The sequence below is a fragment of the Acanthisitta chloris genome, unplaced genomic scaffold, assembly GCF_000695815.1.
Source record: "Acanthisitta chloris isolate BGI_N310 unplaced genomic scaffold, ASM69581v1 scaffold28087, whole genome shotgun sequence".
Classification (NCBI taxonomy): Eukaryota; Metazoa; Chordata; class Aves; order Passeriformes; family Acanthisittidae; genus Acanthisitta; species Acanthisitta chloris.
In genome coordinates this window covers 17,291-39,244 of record NW_008682484.1, presented here as the reverse complement: position 1 = coordinate 39,244, position 21,954 = coordinate 17,291, and the positions used below count along the sequence as shown (strand labels likewise).

The following is a 21,954-nucleotide window of genomic DNA, read 5'->3' as shown; positions in this document are numbered from 1 at the left end:
GGCTGGGTGTCAGCTTGTCGAGGCAGCCGAAAGAAAATGGATCTGTTGTTGTATGTATTAACCACTGGAGCTGTGTGTCTGTTTGTCAAACTGCCTTTACCTGCTTTCACCTGCCTTATGCTTCCATGTCACATCATGTTTGGTTTTTATCCACAGGCTTGTGGACATAGATGGAAAAATATATTTTACATGAAAAATGAACACAAACTCCCCCACGGTATATGTTTTGCCATCTCTTCTGATTTTCGAACTGAACTGAGCAGAAGAATATGCCCATGCTATATAGGTAAGCAGAATGCTTAGCTCTTTTTTGGGGGAAGGATGAGATAGATAATTGGACAGTGCAGAGTTTGTGAAGAGCTTCTGTTGCTCAGAGCAGGCATTCTGCAGCAAAAAGTCTGAAGATTGAGTGCTGATGATATGAGCCCAGTTTATGATGTAAATTTATTAGCAAGGTGTTTATCATTTCAAAGAAAAACTGCTTTCAATAGGCAAAAAAGATAGTTGAAACAGGGCATCAGAATACTTTCTCCCTGGACCGGATTGCTGAAGGATGTGTGCTTCTCAAAAACAGGCCAGTAGAGGACATATTCCCTTTACTCTTGTCATTTGCTTGCTCTGCTCAGGAGAGAGCCTCACAGCAGAGGAGCAGTAATACCTGCAAGTGATTGTTGCCATCTGCTTCTTAGCCTTTGATACAATGCTGCTGCGGTGCCTTGTCACAGTGCATGTCCCTGTTCCTTTCTTGCCTCCTGCCAAGGCCACTGCTGTGACCTGAGACCTTCAGTGGTCCTTCCACAGTGGACTTCAGGAGCAGAATAAGAGTCAAGACCTGAAGATATCAAAGGAGTCCATCCACACCTTCCCTTTCATGTCTACCTCCCATCCAGGAGAACAGTGTCATGACGCTGTGTCTTGCCAATCCAAGGAACAGCTGACAACCCAGCCTTTCTGTGCAGAGTAATGCCATCAAATGTCCCACTGCTGGCTTTGGAGACTGTTACAAGCATTGGTGGAATCATCAGGACCTTCAGTGTATAAATCTGTGTATGAGATGAAGGGAATCCTGATGGGAGGCAGTTAGCAAAGAATAACAGGAAAACAGAGCTGAGAGTGTTGGATGTAAAGTCAGCTGCTAAGCATGCTAAGATACCAGTATGTCTAAGACAGCCGTAACAAGCCCTTCAGAGCACTAGCGGAGCATCAGGGCAACTCCTATCAAGGTACATAAACCTGTAAAGCAGATGAATTCCAGAGTGGAAGAGTTTAGTTTATCCAGCTGTGGTGCTTAAACTATTTGTGCTGTTTCATTCATATAACACTTTTAAAAGTATATCCATTGAAGTCACAATATTTCCAAGGCAGGTGTGATCAAGTGAAACATAGTGCTTGAGTTTGTTACAATACTGTATTGCCGCTAAAGGCCGTAGAGTGGAAGCCAGTGGTCTTAGTTTTATTACAGAACTGAAAACCAGCTCTTTGGAAGGGGTTGTTTTGTTTTGGTTTTGTTTTTCTCAACTTCTATTGAAGACCTGGTAGCAACCTCTGAAACTACATGCTTCTCATCCATTTTAATATTTCTTGCCCATTCCCAGATTATGCACGGAAGTTTGGAGAAAACCACGGGTCATGCCAGGCTGGAATGTCTAGTTTTTACATTGAGGTATGTATTAAAGATACCAAACTTCTCTCTATTTATATACTTATATGTATACATACATAAAAGTGTACATGTAAATGCAAAAGTCAATACTGTCTTTTATTGTGGGAGGCAAAAATCACTTTTCTAACTTCTTTTTATTTGAAGCTTGCTAAGGCTTGCATGATAATTCCCAGCTAAGACTTCTACTTTTTATTGCCAAGAATATTTTTACATCTTACTGAATCCAAAGTTATTTTTCATCTGGAAAAAGAACATGAAGTTTTATTATTCTCTTTAATCTGTTTGATGTAACATTGACACTAATAATGCTTACCTTCTTGCTTTACAAGAAGTCATAATCTATTTAATCTCCATTCCACCCTAAGATTATTATTTCTAATTTCTCCAGTAGCATTTCATTGAATTCACAGGAGATCTATAGAAAAATATTTGACTTGTTCTGTTTATTTTCATGAATATTTAAATGTGAATAACGCCTTTTTTATTTTTCTTTTAGGACTTAATTATAATGGGAGCTCCTGGATCATTTTATTGGACTGGTACAGTTTTTGTATACAATACAACTGCAAATACAATCCATGCTTATACAGATTCAAATAACCAAGTGAAATTTGGCAGTTACCTAGGTATGTAAAATAATTTGTGCTTGATAAAAATATAAGCTAAATATCTGGTGTTGGAAGGCATGCACAGTGTTTTTTCAGTGCTTTCACTACTAATCCCAGCAGCAATGGTTCTAAAGATGTGTTCTGATTTTGTTAAATATTACTTAATTGTAAGGCTTCTTTGCTCTTTTTACAAGGAAACTTCTCAAACATTGGATTTCCATTATCATCTCTCTACTGAGTTTCTCTCATTTCTTGGTTTAGAAGGTAGAAATATGCTTCTGATTAGCAATAGTTTGCACTTCACTGTTAAGTCTGAAATGCTGCCAAGGGTTTTCATAGCAAAAGACATGATTTCACATGTAACAGAAATAGAAAAAAATTAGTTACAGTGAAAGCTTGCAGCAAGTCTCAATTGCACTGTCAATATGGGGAAGTATGCTGTGACCTCAAGAGACAGACCTGCCTCTTACCATAATTATTTTTGTTTGTTTTGTATTCTAACCATGTCTTGGTCTAGATACATGGGAAGGCAAACTTTATGAATGTCTGTAAAGATGGCCATGAAGTTCCTACTCATGTACCTACATCCAAGATATTCGCTGAACTTAATGCTGGAATTTAGAAGTGTTTAAGCCAAGAACCATCAGCAGCTTCAGTCTTCTCTCTACACACGAAGAAAATCTCATCTGTCCTTCCTGAACTTCCTGAGTATTTTTGCCTGTGACCATTGTCTTTTGCATTTTCCCATTCATAGATCCAGTTCATGTAGATAAACATTTTCTGTTTATGGTTTCACTCTTTTGGCAATAGGAAGTAGGCATATGTTATGAAATAGCTATTATGAAATACAAAGTGGCTAAGTAACACTTCAGAATTCAGTACTGAGCCTTGCAAAGGCTGTAGTAGGGCTCTGTGTGAAAGTCAAGCAAAAGAGATGTCGGATGGTGAAAGGTGATCCGACGCCCAGATCACTAGGGCCAACCAGTAACATTTCTAACCTTTCATAGGACAAATGAAAACCTTCAGAGAATGCATGCTCCAGCTTTCCAGTAACAATCAGTAGAAAATTACTGCACCTCTTTGGGGGGAAAAAAAAAGCCCAGTCCATATTTCTGCTCCTACAGGTATAAGAATGAGAATTTCTGTAATGAATGAGTCAAATCATTGATAGCCAGAAGCCAGATGCAGGCAAATGGGACAAAGCTTGCATAAGAACCATTTCTCACACTTAGGGAAGGTCTTTACGCTCAGGTATGGTCTCTCCTAGTTTCCTTGGCCATCCAGGATCTGAAATCAACTGGAGTTTGCTTCACAAATACTTCTCCAGTGACCTAGTGCACACTGGCTGGCAGAGCCATATGTCTTTTAAACTTGCCCTTTCTACAGGAAAGTGAAGAAATAGACCATTAGCTCATCTGTGTGTCTCTACAGTAGCAGCTGTGATAAACCTTAAATTTTGCATTGTTTCATGCTACTTAAACCTCCACTTCATTCCCTCCTAATACATAATGAGGTTAAAAGAACATAAAGGTAATTTCCTTCCCCTCCCTCAGCTTGTTCTATCTTTGTAATTATTGAAGACAAAAATTAACAGAGTTAATTCTGTTACCAAACTATTTTTCTTTAAAGTCTGAGTTTGCTTCTCCCTTAAGCAATGAATAAAATATCCCCGCCGAGCGGTGGAAGTAGATTGTGACCAGAGTGCAATTCAAACACATGACTGGACATAATTATCTATTTTCTCTGTCCTTCTTCTGGCAGGGACTGAGAAATTGGTGTCTTTCATTATGTTTTTCATTAAACTGTCAAAGAATAATAATTAAGAAACTAAAGACTGCAGGAAGTACAGAAGTATTGTAAAATATTCTGTAACTTGGAAGAAACAGAACTGTTTATGTACCAGACAAAAGAAAGAAGGAAGTTAGAAAGAGAACTTCTTGTATTTTCTTGACTTCAGAGTATCTTGGAGAATAATAACTGATTTCTTTAAAAGGAATTTTGTAAGTGGGCCCGATGAAAGAGTAACTTTAAGTGCTTAACAAACTGCCTTAAAGAAACCACAAATAAAAGATAGTTTCTTTTAGGAATCTGAGAACAGCAAATGACATTTCAGAAAACTGAAAAGCTGTAGTAGTGATAAAGAGGAGAGAATTCTGGAGCTGGAAATAAAATTTCAATGATAAATTGCCTTGTTTGCCTCTTTTAGCTCACAATATGAAAAGAAAAAGATGAGTTAGTGAGAGCTTGAATTCTAGGCATTTATCTATGCAGATGAAGATTCAAGATGAAGATTCTATGCTTGTTCTCACCTGATCCTAGATGATTTTTTCATTTTCTCTGCATGCTGTGAGAATCAGCAGTTATTCAGCATATGCAAGAGTGGCAGAATATGTTAACTGTCTTCCATGTTTCATATGAAAAGAAAAAGATGAGTTAGTGAGAGCTTGAATTCTAGGCATTTATCTATGCAGATGAAGATTCAAGATGAAGATTCTATGCTTGTTCTCACCTGATCCTAGATGATTTTTTCATTTTCTCTGCATGCTGTGAGAATCAGCAGTTATTCAGCATATGCAAGAGTGGCAGAATATGTTAACTGTCTTCCATGTTTCAACTTAGCTGTGGTCTGGAAAGAGTAGGATGACTTGTGCAGCTACAGATTAAGGCATTAGCCTTCATTTTGCAATTCTGTGTCTGGATGTCTGCACCAAAGTATGCTCCTGCTTATACAGCAATGCTTTGTTACATTGATTCATTTACAAAGGCTGATGTTATGTTTTCTTATTACATAGTCAGGCTTTTGCTCCAATGTGTTCCTGACATTTTCGTGTGTGTGTCCACAGTACTCTGTGTGTGCCTGTGTGCTCATGTATATAGGTAGCACCACATTTAATTTTTCTGCAGTCCAGTTACAACAATAGGCAAAGAGTAACAGTTGAATTAAATGTTTCCACATTGCAGTGCATGGACTTTTGATCATTTTTATTTGTATTAATAATATGGGGTCACTGAATAATTGCAGAATATGGACTAACAGGAGGTATTTGTAATTTATTTTATTGGCTTCTGAAGTATGGCAGATAATTTTCTTCCCTGATAGAAATGAGGGTTTCTGAGACTTGTTCCTGCTTGCTGAAACTTACTGTTTGTATTGACCTCTTGCTTGTATTTTTAAAACTTTCTCTTCTGTTTTTATTGCTAACTTGCTTGAGGTCTGAATGTCAGACTCACAATAATTTGTGGCGTTGACAGCTTTTATATGGCATGCTCCCATTTTTTTTTCTTTATATAGCATTTCCAGTATTGAATAGTGCATTTCTAATTTACAGGATACTCTGTTGGAGCTGGACATTTTCTGACACCATCCAGTACAGAAGTAGTTGGAGGGGCTCCCCAACAGGAGCAGACTGGTAAAGTAAGGGATTGTCTATACTATCGGTTTGAAGAAAATAGCCCCATGAAGCCACCCATGATTTTTCCAGTTTACCTTAACATATTAAAGACAAGTATCAGAGAGTCTGGACATCTTATGGGGAGAAAAGTCAAAGAAGGAATTAGAGTAGATAGGCTAGATAACATTTGTGTGAACTGTGGTATCAAAGGAAGGTACGGGTAGGAAATAGTGCATAGCTGTGCCTTGTGATATTGTGTGTTGCTTTGCTGATTCTCTAGCACATGCTGTAGAGGAAGCACAGGGAAGTATTTCAGATTACAGTTTGCTGAACTTCACTTTTCTTTTCATTTTTAGGCATACATTTTTAGCATTGAGAAGCAACTAAATATTCTGTTTGAACTAAGGGGTAAAAAGGTAAATATTTCATACTTTTCTGCACCTAATAACTTATAGCATGTCTTCATCAAAATACAAAAATGCTTTCTTGTTTGCACACAGCTTGGTTCTTACTTTGGAGCTGCAGTTTGTGCTGTCGACCTGAATTCTGATGGCCTCTCAGACTTACTAGTTGGTGCTCCAATGCAAAGTACCAACAGAGAAGAAGGAAGAGTTTATGTCTATATTAATTCAGGTTCTGTAAGTATTTTCTCTTAAAAACGAGTGGCAATACAGCCATTCTAGCACAACAGGCTAAGAAGAAGAGATTGCCTCTCTCTTGCCATAGAATATTTCAGGATATAGGACAGGAAACTGTAGAACTGCAATGACAACCCCAGGAGGAGTGCATAGCATACCTGCGAAGGCCAGTGGTGTCAACTGTAATTCAGGTACTTAAACTAGTGTTAGAACTGAAGACAGACTGGGTTTCCTAGTACCTTCAGGTGGTGACAGCCTGCCACTACAGCCCCTTTGCAAGCTCTGCTCCACTATTGTGCTTACCACTGAACTGGCATGTGAAGAGCAACTTATTAAGCACCTCAGATAAAAACAAGGAATGAAGAATTTGCATGCAGGTACTGGCACCAGTCAGGAAAGAGGCTGATAGTCCTCAGTTTGGCAAATAAAGTAACTGGACAGATCATACATTAGTATTAGCTTCTTTTTACTATTTTTAAGGTTCAGAAGTGAAAGTGTAATCACTATGTTTGTGTGCTTTTGAATTTGTCTGGCTTTGTAAATTTTATCTTCATGACTTATTTCCCTTCCTTCCTATCCACACTAATACATAGTTATTCTCCTATGCTTCCTATGAACATTTTCTTAACATCTTTTCCTTACAGAGAACTGTCACTTCAGGATACCTGCAACTCATTAAGGCACACACAATAGCTCCAAAGCAGCTACTGTTTAGTACTTTTATAGCAAACACAGTTTTCTCAGAGCAGTAAGCCCCTGTATTCTGATATAAGCTTGCTGCTATTTACAGGTGTTGGCTATGGGAACACAGTGGTGTTCTCTCTTGTTATTCTTACACTAAATATTGAGAAATATCTTTCATAATGCTTCTTCTGCATCAAGGAGTTCAGTAGGATTATATATTGGTATCCAAGGCAGTTTTAACATTTTGAGAAATATTCCAGGTCACCTGGAAGATGCTCTGTTAATGTGCTATTGACTCTGTTTTCCTTCAGGATGCCAAGATGGTAGAACTGAACATAGAGCTCAGCGGGAGTGACTCATATGCAGCCAGGTTTGGAGAGTCCATAGCCAATCTAGGAGACATAGATAATGATGGTTTTGAAGGTAAGAATAAATAATAAATAGGTAAGAATAAATCAGGGTTTAATTCTCCCTGAACATTGTACTGTCATGATAAACAAGAGTATTATGGAAGACTGAGAATACTTTTGGTCTGGGACTTGACCTTTTTCTTCTGACTTGAAATATAGCTACTTCACAGTCATTGATATGTAACAGCAAGGGATTAGATTCTGTCTCTTTAATACAGAGCATGAGCTTGAAGTAATAACATAATCTGTAACTTTTGGTGCTGGACCTCAAATGGAATCACTAAGCCTGTTTTATATATCTGAGACAAAGGTTGGGGAAAAATTAAAAATTCAGCGTTGAGTCAAGGCCTGCTTCTGTGCCACCAATAAGTACTAAATACATGGGGGTATTGAAAACAGCCTTCAAGCTGGGAGACTAATGTGGAACTACTGCCCAGTCAGGCCCTCAGGCAGTAACTTGGCTGTCCGATTTTCATCTCACCAGTAGAGAAACATAACATGTTTTGTGTGTTTTAGTCACCACAGTATGAATTCAGTCAATGTGCATTCAATCAGAGAATTGTTCAGTAAAACTAAATAGTCAGAGCTTTGCTTTTCTTGTGATTTTGATTTGGTGCAGCATAGAGTATTTCTGATTTGCAGATAGTTCAGTTTTGCTTGTTTGTAAATGGAAGTTCACAATTATTAATAGGGACTTTCAAGATGGTGTAATTCATCTCCCCCTCCCTCCACTGTTTGGTTAACAGCCTCTGGCTATTTGAACCATGGAAGTTTTTGGTAAGAGCTGTTGAGAGTGGGTTGGTGTGTGAGTAGGCTGGTTCAGTTTGTTATGAGTTGCCACACCCCTCTGGGATTAAATCATGTAGGCATAAAACATATCCCTTTGTACAAACCAGCTACCTTCATTTCCTTTTTAAATGCCTATTCAAGCCTGTTGAGGCTGTTAAACTGTTAAGGACATTTCATAGAAAAATAAATGGTTCATTTCAGGCAGCATAAAAAGTAATACTTGTGTTTCAGTGATTTAATCCGTGTGGAAAGAACAGGAAAATCATCACAGTTCCACGAACCCAAGGCTTTTTTTTTATTATTTTAAAGATCATGGTGATAATTTTGGCTATTTTCATTGTAACCTTTTAACCTCTTAAGGATCAAATTGAGTATTGCTAGAAATAGGCTTTACTTGAACAAAATAGCTGTATCTGACCCTTGTTTTCCAGAAACCTAGTAATTAAGGCAGTCAGATTACTGAGCTGGTCTGTAGTGTTTCCATTTGCTTTATTATCTATCACTGCTTTTTAATTCAGTCAAGTAGATTAGGTCTGGTGTTTCATGCATCATGATTCACGTTTCTTTAACTGTTCCTTGTTCATATTTCCTAGTCAACTGATTGTTGCTAAATTGTTTTTCCACAGATGTAGCAATTGGAGCTCCACAAGAAGATGATCTAAAAGGGGCCATTTATATATACAATGGCAGGGAGGATGGAATAACACCATCATTTTCACAGGTATGCTTCTTCGATGAAAAATAATCCAGAAAAACCTTAAGCTTAAGTCTGAGAGTGTTTTCCCTTCATTTAACACTCTGACCCTCTGAAGTACTTTAAAAGACTTCAGAAAATTTTACATATTTTTGCATATTTCCAGTCAGAATATAACCTGCAAGAGAAAAATTAATTGTTTTGAGGGTTTTAGACAAGGTTTATGGGATTTATCATTTGTAGTAATTGAGGAATATTACTTTCAGATCTTTAATTTCACAGGTAAGCACATCACTCCCTTCAGCAGCAGGATGGTTGTGCTAACATTTTTCACTGGAAATTGTAACTGTGAGATTAGCTTTCCAAGAATATCTTTTTATTTTGCTTTTTCCTTCTCAGAGAATACAAGGACATCAAGTCAGTAATTCTTTAAGCATGTTTGGACAATCCATAGCAAGTGGCATTGATGCAGATAACAATGGTTATCAAGGTAAACTATTTTGTTTATTTTTCATTCTAATAGAGTAGATACTCATAGGGAACAACCCTACTGTGCTACTTGTTGCTTTTAACAGAAGCAAAATCCGTTATTAAGATGACATGTCATATCTTGCATTTGGGGAAGAAAAAAACCAATGAGGTAAAGCTGAGGCCAAGCAGTCAGTTTTCATGGTCATCTAACTATTATTTAAGGACTGAGAACACTGCAATAGTAAGATCATAGTGCCTAAGAGGAAGAAAAATGTAATTTTTATTTTTACAGCAGCCATGTTATCTGCTAATGTCACAGTGAGGTGGTTTGGGCACTGGAAGCATGTTTGTTGTCCACACTAGATGCTAGCCCAAATATATTACTGGCCTTCACATAGCTGGATTTTGCCAGGAGTCACTGAGCTCCCTGATTCTGAGTGAATGCTACATTAACCTCACTTACGGCCCACAGCATTGGAGTAGGACCTTTGTGGGGTTCTCATGGGCATGATACAGTAGTGCTAATTTGGTGTAAAACCACTTAGGTCTTTTCAAGTATATGTTAATTGTTTTTTACAAATAATCAAAATATTTTGACATTTTGCAGACAAGTGTTACGTCAGGTCAGGTATGTCTGTCCTGCCACTCTGGATGTGAAAGCACAAAGTTATGAACTGCATGTTGTATGCTCTGGCTCTGTCAACAGAAATATCCAGGCTAATTTGTAATGCTGGGATAAAAGGTCACCTGTTGTTTACTGACTTGTAGTTACAGCCTCAGACCCTTAAATCATTTAGAGTTAGCTGACCATTCACTTTTACTTCCTCATTTGAGAGGTGTATATATATTGTGTATGTTTCCTTCCTTATTGCATGAATAGTTTTCAGTTAGTTTGTAATACATGAAATAGTTTTTTCTATCTCTCTATGTATAATTTCATATATATAATATGCATTTGTGTGTATATATATATGTACAGCGAGACTGAATATCTGGATTAAAAAGAAGGCAGGTACCTGCTGTTTAGCCAAATTGTCTTTCAGTATCAGCCACTTCAATGTGGAATAGTAATCAAAACATCAATATCTGCAAGTCCAGCAAATTAGCATGAAATGTTAGTGGACAGTGGACAAGTACTTGAGGAATCGTCGCCTTCCAATATTAGCACATCCCTTCTAATAAATAAAGGGCAAATGGTGTTTTAATGCTGACCAAACGGTGGATAGGCTGTAAAATGCTTGTACCTGAGAAGTAATTCCTGTTGACAGATTATGGTTATTGATATCTTTTTTTCCTGCAGATGTAGCAGTTGGTGCATTTTTCTCCAATTCTGCCGTGGTGCTGAGGTGAGACATGCTACGTTTCAGTGCTTTTGAAGATCATACAACTTAACTCTATTTTTTAATAAAACTCAGTAGTATAATTTAACCTCCTTATACTGTTCTTGATGTCTTGAACTTCAGTCGTTAGGCTCTAGAATGCACTACAAATGAAACATTTAAGTAAACACTTGAAAGAAAACAAAAATATCATCTGAAGCTATCTGAAAAATGCAGATTCTAATGATGATGATTCTAAAATATGATGATTCTAAAACATATCATCTAAAATGATCTAAAATCATCTAAAAATGATGATTCTAAAATATAAAAAAAAGATTGGTTAGTTTTTGCAAAGATTCTGTAAGCTATTTCTGAACATTATTTGTAAACCTTAACTCTTTTCTATTCTTAGAACGAAACCGGTGATAATTGTTGAAGCTTCTTTAAAACATCCTAATTCAATAAATCGAACTAATTTAAACTGCATGGAAAATGAGCAGCCTGCCACCTGCATGAATTTGAGGATATGCTTTAGCTATAGAGGACGAGAGGTACCTGGTTATATTGGTAAGCTACTGGGGAAAAAAATCCAGGATATATATTCATTTGGAATACACCTGCTTACGGAATAATTCTATTGGTATATAGTAGACCATTAATCTGAGTTCAGTATAAAATTAATTAAAAGCACAGATACGTTTAAATCTCATAATTATCCTATAACATTGAGCCATTTCACTATTATTCAATTTAGAATAACAGTACATAGGACTAAAATGACACATTAGGACTACCAGAGTTACATGGCCTTGAAGAGACAGTGATGTTAAAAAGGTGATATTTAGATGACCTCCTAGGCATGGGCAGGCTGCAGTCTTCCACTTAGCAATAGAGAGAAGACACTCCTTCATAAAGCAGTTCAAGCACCTGATCATACCATTGTGGAACATTATGTGAAAGAGAGGAAGTCCTATGCAAATTATTGACAAAATATATCTTGTATTATATTTTATATAATGCATATTTTGCTTTTGGCAAAAGCTGGTATTGCTTGAAGTAATATCTGTTGGAAGGAATATTCATGGTGAATTTATTTAAACTAATTTACTATCTAAATTTGACTGTTTTGCCTGGGTGCTTTTAACTTACTTGTCATGTGCTATTTGTAAATTGCAAACAGCCCTCCAAATACACGGAATATGAAATTAAATTGCTTAACCATTCTTTGTGAGAATATACAATATTCTTTAGGAACACAATACAGAGAACTGTAAAGTACAAGTTAAGATCTTTTGAAATTCATATTTGTTTTGAAAGATGAGCAGTCAGACTGGATTATCCTCGCTGGACTGGGACATGAGACTTCATCATAAATAGAAAAGACTACTAGAAATTGTAGATAATCTAACTCAATTTTTGGCAGATATTAAGAAGTAAGAGATCAGTAATGCTCTGAAACGTATTTGCAATTTGTTATCATGCTAACTTATATAGAAAAAACTGTGAAGTTATACAATATTTGTCAGCGTTTGTTGACTTACCTGCTTGTTGTAATTTACTGTCAGCCCCGTAAGTAACTGAACTGGGTTTTCTTTAAATACAGTCTAATAGAAAAATGTAAATATAACCTGATAAAACTACCCAGATGTAAAAGTGTGTATCAGGGAACAGTCATGAGGCAATCCATTTTCAGAGTAGTAGGAGCTTTCATTAGATATGGATTTATGTCAGAGAATTTTCAAGCAGAGCATTTTAAAATGGATGTTACAGAACATACTTAAGGAAGTGAGTCAGAAGATGCAATTTCTATCACAAATTCATGAAAAATGTAACAGTTAAAGTTTTCAACAGCCTTTATTTTCCTTGGGTTTTATTTTGCAGTATTGCTTTATAATCTGAGTGTTGACACAACTAGAAAAGAGGATACACAAGCAAGGTTTTATTTTTCCTCCAATGGAACATCGGATACAATCTCAGGAAAAGTAAAGATTTATAGCAAGAATGTTGCCTGCAAAGATCATCCAGCATTTATGAGGGTAATGTAATTTTCAGTCTGTATTGTTCTGTAAATGCTTTGTTCTCCTTTGAAAAGTGCGCCTGCTGCAGAAGAACCTATTTTGTTTACAATTGCATCACAGAGTTTTGGGAGTAAAATATTTGTTTTCATAACTTCCACAGTTAGTATATTTTAATTCTGGTGCTTTCTCAGCTTTCTGTGGGAAATTCAGTGGGTCTATCATCTCTTATGTTGGTGAGAATGTACGTAATAATAATAATAATAATCATAGTCATGAAGTAGTGCATGAGCATTCTTGACATTTTTTCGCCATTTTTGTATGGATGACAGATCATAGATTAAGGCTGGTTTGTAGCAACCAAGAAGATATGGTATAACATGCATTTTTCTGATGGAACTTTCATCGTGTACTCCTTAATGCAAAATCCCTAAACTTATAATTTTTATTATGTTTTGTCATTTGTAATTATTCCAAAGGACACATATATGGTCTTCCTCCCATTTTTACTGTGAACGGATAAGGTAGACTCAGCTAAGAAGAAAAGAACCCATTCCTGATGCATAGGACGTGAAATTGAGATGATTGCTAGAAAATAGTCTGTAGTTCAAGGTTGATAGTGTAGTCTGTTTTGTGAGTTTGTTTCAAGGAGCCGAAGGGTAGGAGGGTGTGAAGAAGATCACTTGCTTGTAGTTGTTCAGTTTTTTCCTTCAAGGGATGCAACACTCACCAAGGGGAATATTCATGTAATCTAAGTGTGGAAAAGGGGTAGGAAGAGCACTCATGAGAGTTTAATGAATGAAGAATATGAAGAATGTGCACTGTGCTGAAAAAGTGGTATCTCTACTCCTCTGCTTACAAAAATGAAGCCTGCACAGGTATCTTTCTCCTGGACCAGATTAGTGGTGAACATGGTTACAGTTCTCTGTGAAGATGTAGAGACAATTTTGATGTAGAAGTTATCTGCTGGTAGAAGTGCTTCAGAAGAGAAGCCACTGAGGTAGGAGTTGAAGAATGTGCACTGTGCTGAAAAAGTGGTATCTCTACTCCTCTGCTTACAAAAATGAAGCCTGCACAGGTATCTTTCTCCTGGACCAGATTAGTGGTGAACATGGTTACAGTTCTCTGTGAAGATGTAGAGACAATTTTGATGTAGAAGTTATCTGCTGGTAGAAGTGCTTCAGAAGAGAAGCCACTGAGGTAGGAGTGCTGCCAGGTGGGCATTCTTCAGCAGGAGGCTGTTGGAGTCCTGCAGGGTGTCAGAGGCCTGTATGAACACTGGTAATAGAGATGGCACCAGCTGCTGAGCAGGAGGAAGATGTCTAATGGTTTCTCCAGAAGCAGAGTTTGATCCAACAGCAACCATCGTTTGAAACTGAGAATGGTACTGACTTAGAAACAAGTTAGTAAGAAGCTAGTCAGTAAGATCTTAGCTGGAAAAATAATCTCAAAGTCACTGTTGCCCTGGAGGAAATGAGCTGTCATATTCATGCTTGATGTATCCCTCTGAATGATGAATGAGGGACTTGTCTTGAAAGTGGAAAAAGCACTGCAATCAGGACAAGGATATAGTATTTTAAGGCCAGTCAGTGGACAAGAAAGAATAAAAGTGATTAATTCTATCTAACATCTTAGAAGCTTGCCTATTTCAACAAGAAGTTTGGAGAATAAATGGGAAGACCTGGAAGTCTTAAAGCACAAGAAACAATAAAAAATAGTGGACACAAAGGAACCATGTTATATTAAACTAGGAAAAGAGCAGACTTATCTCCTGTAAGACCTTATCTGAGGGGGGGAAAGAATTCTTTAAAGAAATACTAAGGTCAGGAAATATTTAGATATAAGGGGAAACAAAGGTAATAAAATAATGGACTAGTTTGCCTAGTCTTTTCTTTAAAATCCTCAAGGTAGCATTTCTGTGACCTTTTGAAACAAACATCTATCAGGGTGACTGGTGCAGTTGATCCTGCACAGAGACTGGGAAATAGATTTAATTTTCTACAGTTATAAAAAACCTGCAGGGAAAATTTCTTCCATGTATTTTTCTTTTTCCTTCCTTTCACTTTTTGCTTATGACACCCATTACAAGCCAATTCTTCACACTAAAGCTTCAGGGTAGAAAGGAAAGCTTATGTTATCTACTGGAAAGTTGCCCAGATGCATCTCAACTGGTAGTTGCACCTAAGTGAATGTTGCTTACAGGAGCAATGGCAAATTGCCACTTTCTTAGAAGTTTTGTAAGCTAAGAGTGGTCTGACTGACAGCTGACCTTGTACAGATTGCTGTACCAGCATCAGCAGGTATTTGCGTAGGAGGAAGGAATTGATTTGGCTCATTACTTCCTATAGTCTATCATCTTTTCCTCCATAGAATTCAATTTTCTTTTTACTTCTTAATTAATAGCATTATAAGTATCTCCTTCCACCCACTGAGGTTTCTGTACTTGTATGAAGCTCCTAAAGTTAAGTAAGTGTGAATGTCTGTCAAGTACAGTGCTTGCAAAAGACAATATAAATTTTATGTATTTTGAGTAAAGGCTAATTAATAGCTAATTAGTATAATGGAAGTAATATAAAGCAGATGCAGAGAAGACCTTGTGGAAAATTATTATGAATTAGATAACATGTGATTTGGCCAACGCAAGCTTGCAGATAAGAATTAAAGTAGTGGCCATGTGGAGGGACAATCAATGTCTGTCTATCCCCTACACTCAGGGAATAATTTAATCAGGTTTGCTATTGTTAGTATTTGGTGCTTCAAGCTGTTCAGCTTTCACAAGTAGGCAGTTTGGGCTCTGATCTGCAACATTCCTACGCAGTCAAGGCTTCATGTGCAAAATAGTAATTTATCAGGGAGTTTAATCTTTTTAATGCAGAATGGGGAACAAAAAGGCAGAAAAATAAAATGAAGTTATGCCCTGATTTAGTGGTACCATGGGAGAACTCCTGTTGGTTTCATACAGAAATACCCATGGGGTTTGTCTGGCATTATCCCACTGCCTGACTTTCTCCATTTTAACCAACTTCAGCCTATTTTACTATTTGGCAGTACAGTTTCATAGGTATGTAAGGCAGTATTATTGATAGAAGTAGGTTCACTATTCAATAAGATTTCCCTTACTAAAAGGATTTTCCATTCTGAAATACCTGATGCTGTCATTGAACATATTACACTTTTCTGCACTTCTGATTCCCTCCTTTGGTGACAAAGATGTCTGGAAAGATATGTGAGCCATATGGAGTGATTTTACATGTGAAAAATAAGTGTTGCTGTTTTAGTTAGTTCTAGGCAACCTTATAACTTTAAAACATAAGCATACATGTCTTGTCTTATATGATTAACTCATTAGGTTTCCAATTTTCATAGAAAGATGTAAGGGATATCTTGACTCCTGTACATGTTGAAGCAAGTTATCATCTGGGGCATCATGTTCTGCAGAAAAGAGATGCTCAGGAATTTCCACCACTTCAACCTGTTCTTCAACGGAGGAAAGAAAAAGATATTATAAAAAGCAAGGTTAGTGTATGAGTTCTCTTTTTTTTCAAATGCAGTAAGTAAATATTCATGTTTTAATCTTCAGTTAAAAAAAGCTTCACAGATCCATAGCATGTGAAGGAATGCATTTTCCAGACCAATACCTAGTGCCTTGATCTTAATTAATAAACCGAATGCTAAAAAATTCCTGTTTTTTTTTCTGTAAAAAATGTTTTCAGAGGTTGTATACAGTCCTTGTTATGATTTAAAAATAAAAGAGGTATGTGCAGAAAACTTGTCCGGATATATAATACTATATATCTCAGAACACACATGTATGAAATCCAATCTCTGAAATATCCTTTCTTTTTCAACTACACAGTAAGTGTCACTTTCCAGAATAAAATTTTCTTTAGAATTAATTCTGTGTTAAATACACAATACCATGTTGGTATTACTCTCAAAGGGTTTCAAGCACGTTGCTGAAATATTAGTTGTGAAGGTATTGCAGGTGTTCAAACAGTCTGTGTAGGAAAAAAATGTGTATTCTTTATCCTGTAATAAGCATGAAATTAACCTTTTCCCCCCCAAAAAAAAAAATTAGTGAGAGTTAATAGACTTTGACTTTTTCAGAAGTCAGAATGTGATCAATTTGTAACTACCAAATGGTTGTAAACCTATTATGTCTTTTCACAAATAGTAAGCTTCATGTAATAGAGGTACAGGTGACCATCAGAACTCTTGAGACACATTAAAGCTTCTCTTAAATGGCATGCTTTGCCTTTCCCTCTTCATTCAAATTTCTGTTTTACAAACCTCAGAGTTACAGAGAAAGAAGGAGGGTGTTGTTGAATACAGTGGCATAAACATGCTCTGTAGGACACTGATAACTGAGGCACAGACACATGGAACTCAGGGTGTCTGTACTCTCATCAGACCTCACTAACAGTACAATGAGTAAAGGTTGTGTAATCAAACTCTTGTAAAAGTTAATGTGCTGTATCATGGAAGAGGCTGCAGAGATATCAGTTCTGGATCTTCTAAAACACTCTACTCTCTGTAGAGTGTTTTAGAAGTTAACAAAACCATCTGAACATACACCCACTGGTTTAACTGTGAGAGACAGAGTCTGGAAAGCCTCTCCACTGTTACTCTGGATGCACAGAATGTGTTTGGGAAATGGTAAATCATAGACTGATTGAAGTGATAGGTTTCTTTCTTTGGCAGTGCTTTCACTCACTATAGTAAGAAAAATACACTGAAGTGCCTTTTTTTTGTTTTTAATTTGGCTTTCACAGTTTGTTTTTGCAAGATTTTGCTCCCAAGAAAATTGTTCTGCTGACTTGAGTGTGTCTGGAAAAGTTGTTTTTCCAAAGTAAGTACAATGTGGCTATCTTTTTTCTTTTTTTTTTTTTTAAAGAGGTTCAGTAAGATTTTATCTAACTTATTCCCTAATCTTTTGTATACAAATAACATTAATTTGCAAAAGTAGACTGCAGACTCCCTAAGAAAATACAGGGAGTAAAGCTGTGTTTAGAAGAATATTTTAAAACCATAAATATTCCAGGAAATAGAAATATACATAATTGAAGAACTGTTACTATTTAATTAGAACATATTACAGCTCCTAAAATATATCTTCTTCACAAAAAGATAAACTTGTATTCTATGCTTTGTGTATAACTCAGCTAAGATACACTGCACGATGCATACTTGATGTGCAGACATCGTAACCACTGTTACATTGACAACCTGTTGGCTATTTCTGCTGCTATTCTGAAGGTACTGTACTTGCACTGTACAAGGCCTCAATCAGCAGTGTAAAACTGAAGATTAAATATTCTGAAGTAAATGAGGAAAAAGAGCCACTTAATTATTTTAAGTTATATTTTATCATCACAACATTTTCTCTATTGAGGATTATATTTCAAAGCAAGAAGCATGGGTTGTTTGTTGGTGTGCAAAAAGAGCAATTGCACCTGTTGTGAATCTCAGCTAGTTATGTGACCTGGTTTTTTTTATGTAGTTTATCACTTTTGAAGTTGATTCTTCTTGAATTGAAATACTAGTAGAACAACCTAATATGGCACCAAAAGATGACGACAGTCACATAATGCTGATTAATCACACGTGTGATCCTGAGCACAAGCTTTTTCATCTTGATAGATTTCAGAGTAAGATGAATATCTTTCTGCCTACTTTAAGACATGGCCTGTAGCATGAGTCTTAAGCCCTTTAATTGTTTTAGTCTGAATGATTTTATTTGAACGCTCATAAACTTTTCAGAAAGACTGTGCAGCATTTCCATTCACAACATTAGCAATGCAGTTTTGTAAGTATTTCAAAGCTCTAAGAAAGGAAAACAGATTACAACATACCTGCTTGGCATTAGGTACCAGTAGCAGATTTGCAGTGTAAATAAATAGTCTAAATATCTTGATAAAGTGTGAAATATCACCTTAAATTACCTTGTGCCCCTAGAATCTCGATTAAAAACTAGTTAGCTGTGAAGCGTTAATTTATTTTGCCTCGACAGAATGCATTCATTATCCTTGAACAGCAAAGCAAACACTTCTGGTCTTAAAAGAATGAAATCAAGTAGGGGTGGCGATGTAATGCTTTACTTACTGAGTTTTGACTCTTCATGTATACACTATCATGTTTTGTTTAAATTGCTTAGATTTTGGCCTGCTCTGTAAATTTCTAGTCTGCATCATGCATTTTTTAATGAAGAATGAAATATGATTACCAGGGAAAAGCTCTAGTTCAGCTTTGTTGTAGTCCCAGATGTGCACCTGGTGCTTTTGTGTACTTGTGTGTTAAGCTGGGAGGCATCTTTGTGACAGCACATTGTTAATGAGCTTGGCTTTAACACATATAAGAGGACTGAATGGTAGGCATATAGCTAATAAAATAACGTCAAAATTTAACCTAAACTTAACAAGCTACTGAAATGTTAACATTGTGTTTTCTTTCATTCGCTTTTGTCTCAGAACCTATCTGCTTATGCAGTGCTTTTGCCTTCTGTTGCTTTTCCAAGTGCCAGCTTCTTTCCCAAAGGTGTTCAGTGACTAATGCTTTGGTTTCAAGCCAGAATATCTGATAAATGTCTATTTCTAGGCAGCCTTTCTACAAGTCTTAATTAAACTTTAATGTCAAGCTGAAGTTTAGTTTTAGCCCCCAATAGGGTGTCTGTACTTGTAACACGATTATAGAACATTGTGCAGATCATAAGATAGGCATTTTCACTTTGTGACCAGTTGCATATTAAGTCAACCCTATACTTAGAGTGAAAAGAGTGAATTTTGAAATAATGTCTGAAAATACTGTAGAAGTAAGACTTTGCTATTCTGGTCTGTAAAGGCAAGGGCCTTGTAAAGGCCAGAACATCTGGGCTGGTAACTGTTTTCTTGCTCTAACCACCTTAGGCATTAAAAAGTACAATACTGGAGATGGCCATAATGTAACTGGTATCATACCTTCAGTTACTATTCCTTATATCTCCAACTAAGCTTTGTCAGAACCTACTGAAATTAACTGAAGGAGCAGCAGAGAAAAAAATTCTGTATGAGCTGTATATAGAATTATTTTTAACTTATAATTATTTCTATAGGCCTCATGATAAGAAAACATATCTTGCTGTTGGAAGTGTGAAGACTTTGTTGTTGAACATTTCTCTGCTTAACGTTGGAGATGATGCATATGAAACTGTCCTCCACATTCAGATCCCTAGAGGTCTTTATTTCATACGAGTTTTAGAACTGGTAAGAACAAAAAAAATTAAATCTGTCAAACAGTAATCCATTGATATTTTCCTTTTTCAGCCAGGCATTTTACAAATTATGTTTATAGATTGTTGAGTTTCTTTAGATACCTCTGTGCCCTCCCACCAAAAGAAGCTGACAAAACTTGAGTTTTTAAGTTCTCAGACTTTCTAGCTACCTAGACCAAGCAATTTCATCAATACAGGTGACTTATAGGATTTCAATAACAATTAAAATAGTTAATAAAAAAAAGGTTTATATATATTTCAGGATGTTACAGCTACTTTTTGTCTGATGGTTGTGTTTTCAGTGATCACAAAGATGTCACTGAATCTGCTCTTTTTCACAAATACACAGGCTTACAAGAAGTCACAAATCTAATTGTTTTCTCTCTGCTTTTCAAAAATAACTGTTTTCTGTGTAGAATCTGCCTGATCCACCTTTATGAGGTTGGCTTTGAACATGAGTGGGTCTGGGTCTGATCATGTCCCTCAGCTTCACTATAAGCAAGCAGCAGATAAAATAACCAGATACAGTAATCAATATAATATGTTATGTTAAGTGGTCATGAATGATATGAACGTCCTGTAGATTTGCATGACTGAAATAACAAATGCATAGTGCAGGAAAATATGAAGCATCCAAATTCAGTGGGTGCATGTAATTTGAAACGTCTGGGAAAAAAACGTTTTAGTTTAATCATTAATAATTTGTCCTTTATTTTAGGAAGAAAAGCAGATACATTGTGATTTATTGGATAAAGAAATTCATGCGGTGAAACTCGAGTGCAGCATTGGTTATTTATATGTAGATCAAAAATCAAAGGTAAGCTATGAATGAATTTCCTAGCTTTAAAATGGTCTAAATAAGTTATGAGAATTTCAAGGGGAAAAAAAAGCTTGTTTTATTTAATTCCCAACTAACACCTTTTATCATGTTGGTAACTATCTCTCCTACTACTTTGAAAATTAATTGCTTAAACACTCCCTGGACTAATTCAGTAAGGGAGAACAATGTTTGTATTATGCATCAACTGATTGTGCTTGGCTTCTAGACAAGTGAGCTAAAGCTATGGACAAATAGAAAGGGAGTAGAAACCACAATAAGCAATTGGGTTTTTAGTTCTGAATATTTTTTGGAGCAGGAAATTAGTTCCATAAAAAGCTTTTATTTAAACTGTGCTAAGATATACTATCATTTAATATAAGGAAAATTGTATTTGTTCTGCAGCTGGATTATAGTTTCCTCTTGGATGCAAGCTCATTCACCAGAGCAGAAGAGGACCTTAACATCATCGTTAATGCTACCTGGTAAAGTCTAATAAAAATTACTCAATGAAAAATACTACTAGCTTTGGAAAACAGATTAGGGAACACTGGAAAGACCTAGCAAAGCACAATTACAAGGTAGTATATGGTTTGCACATCTGTAGAGAAGTTGTGAAAAACCCCAGGTAATAGATATTTAAATAACAAACAGGTTTCTGCCTGTATAAAATGTGGTGGGTTTTAGTGCTTGACATGTTGTTACCAATAAAATAGACCTTTCAGCTTATTAAAGCAAAACTGTTTCATATTTGTTTATAGAAATGGTACATAGCATATGATGATGCCTTCAGTACAGATGTTTCTCTCATTGTGTTTTTATAGTAAAAATGAAGATGGGAACTTATTGCTGGATAACACACTAACTTTAGCTGTACCTCTAAAATATGAGATTGAGTTAAATGCTCATGGGTAAGTCAGCTTTTGGTAACCCTGCACATCCATGGAACTGTTGTCTTGTTACCATTCTAAACTCACAAAGTTTTTCAGTAGAAGCATTATGTAGCTGAAAAGTCCTGGGAATGAGATGGCACATCTGTCCTGGGGTCTGACCCATACACTTCAGATATTGTTTCTGCTATGTGAGATGAAACCATTGGTGCTTTGAACTTGTCTCTTAACAGACTAATATTTTTTAAAACCTGCAATTTTTTTTAGTAGAGGCATTTAATAAGAGCATAGCAGATCCTCATGTTCCTTGCTTAA

At 36.3% G+C, this 21,954-nt stretch overlaps 1 protein-coding gene across 1 annotated transcript in view; it reads left to right on the top strand.

The window, feature by feature from the left end:
* Window positions 1-5: 5 nt before the first annotated feature.
* ITGA4 (integrin, alpha 4 (antigen CD49D, alpha 4 subunit of VLA-4 receptor)) overlaps window positions 6-21,954 on the top strand; it is a gene marked incomplete at its 5' end in the record, with an annotated part of 26,920 nt that continues 4,971 nt past the window's right edge. The window contains 19 exons of the mRNA XM_009078552.1: window positions 6-50; window positions 157-286; window positions 1,596-1,663; window positions 2,160-2,289; window positions 5,601-5,686; window positions 6,020-6,079; window positions 6,164-6,301; window positions 7,297-7,408; window positions 8,811-8,905; window positions 9,278-9,368; window positions 10,650-10,695; window positions 11,084-11,238; window positions 12,553-12,707; window positions 16,053-16,202; window positions 17,459-17,535; window positions 19,774-19,924; window positions 20,651-20,749; window positions 21,155-21,234; window positions 21,574-21,660. Coding sequence (XP_009076800.1) covers window positions 6-50; window positions 157-286; window positions 1,596-1,663; window positions 2,160-2,289; window positions 5,601-5,686; window positions 6,020-6,079; window positions 6,164-6,301; window positions 7,297-7,408; window positions 8,811-8,905; window positions 9,278-9,368; window positions 10,650-10,695; window positions 11,084-11,238; window positions 12,553-12,707; window positions 16,053-16,202; window positions 17,459-17,535; window positions 19,774-19,924; window positions 20,651-20,749; window positions 21,155-21,234; window positions 21,574-21,660 — 1,955 coding nt within the window. The remainder of the gene's footprint in view (window positions 51-156; window positions 287-1,595; window positions 1,664-2,159; window positions 2,290-5,600; window positions 5,687-6,019; window positions 6,080-6,163; window positions 6,302-7,296; window positions 7,409-8,810; window positions 8,906-9,277; window positions 9,369-10,649; window positions 10,696-11,083; window positions 11,239-12,552; window positions 12,708-16,052; window positions 16,203-17,458; window positions 17,536-19,773; window positions 19,925-20,650; window positions 20,750-21,154; window positions 21,235-21,573; window positions 21,661-21,954) is intronic.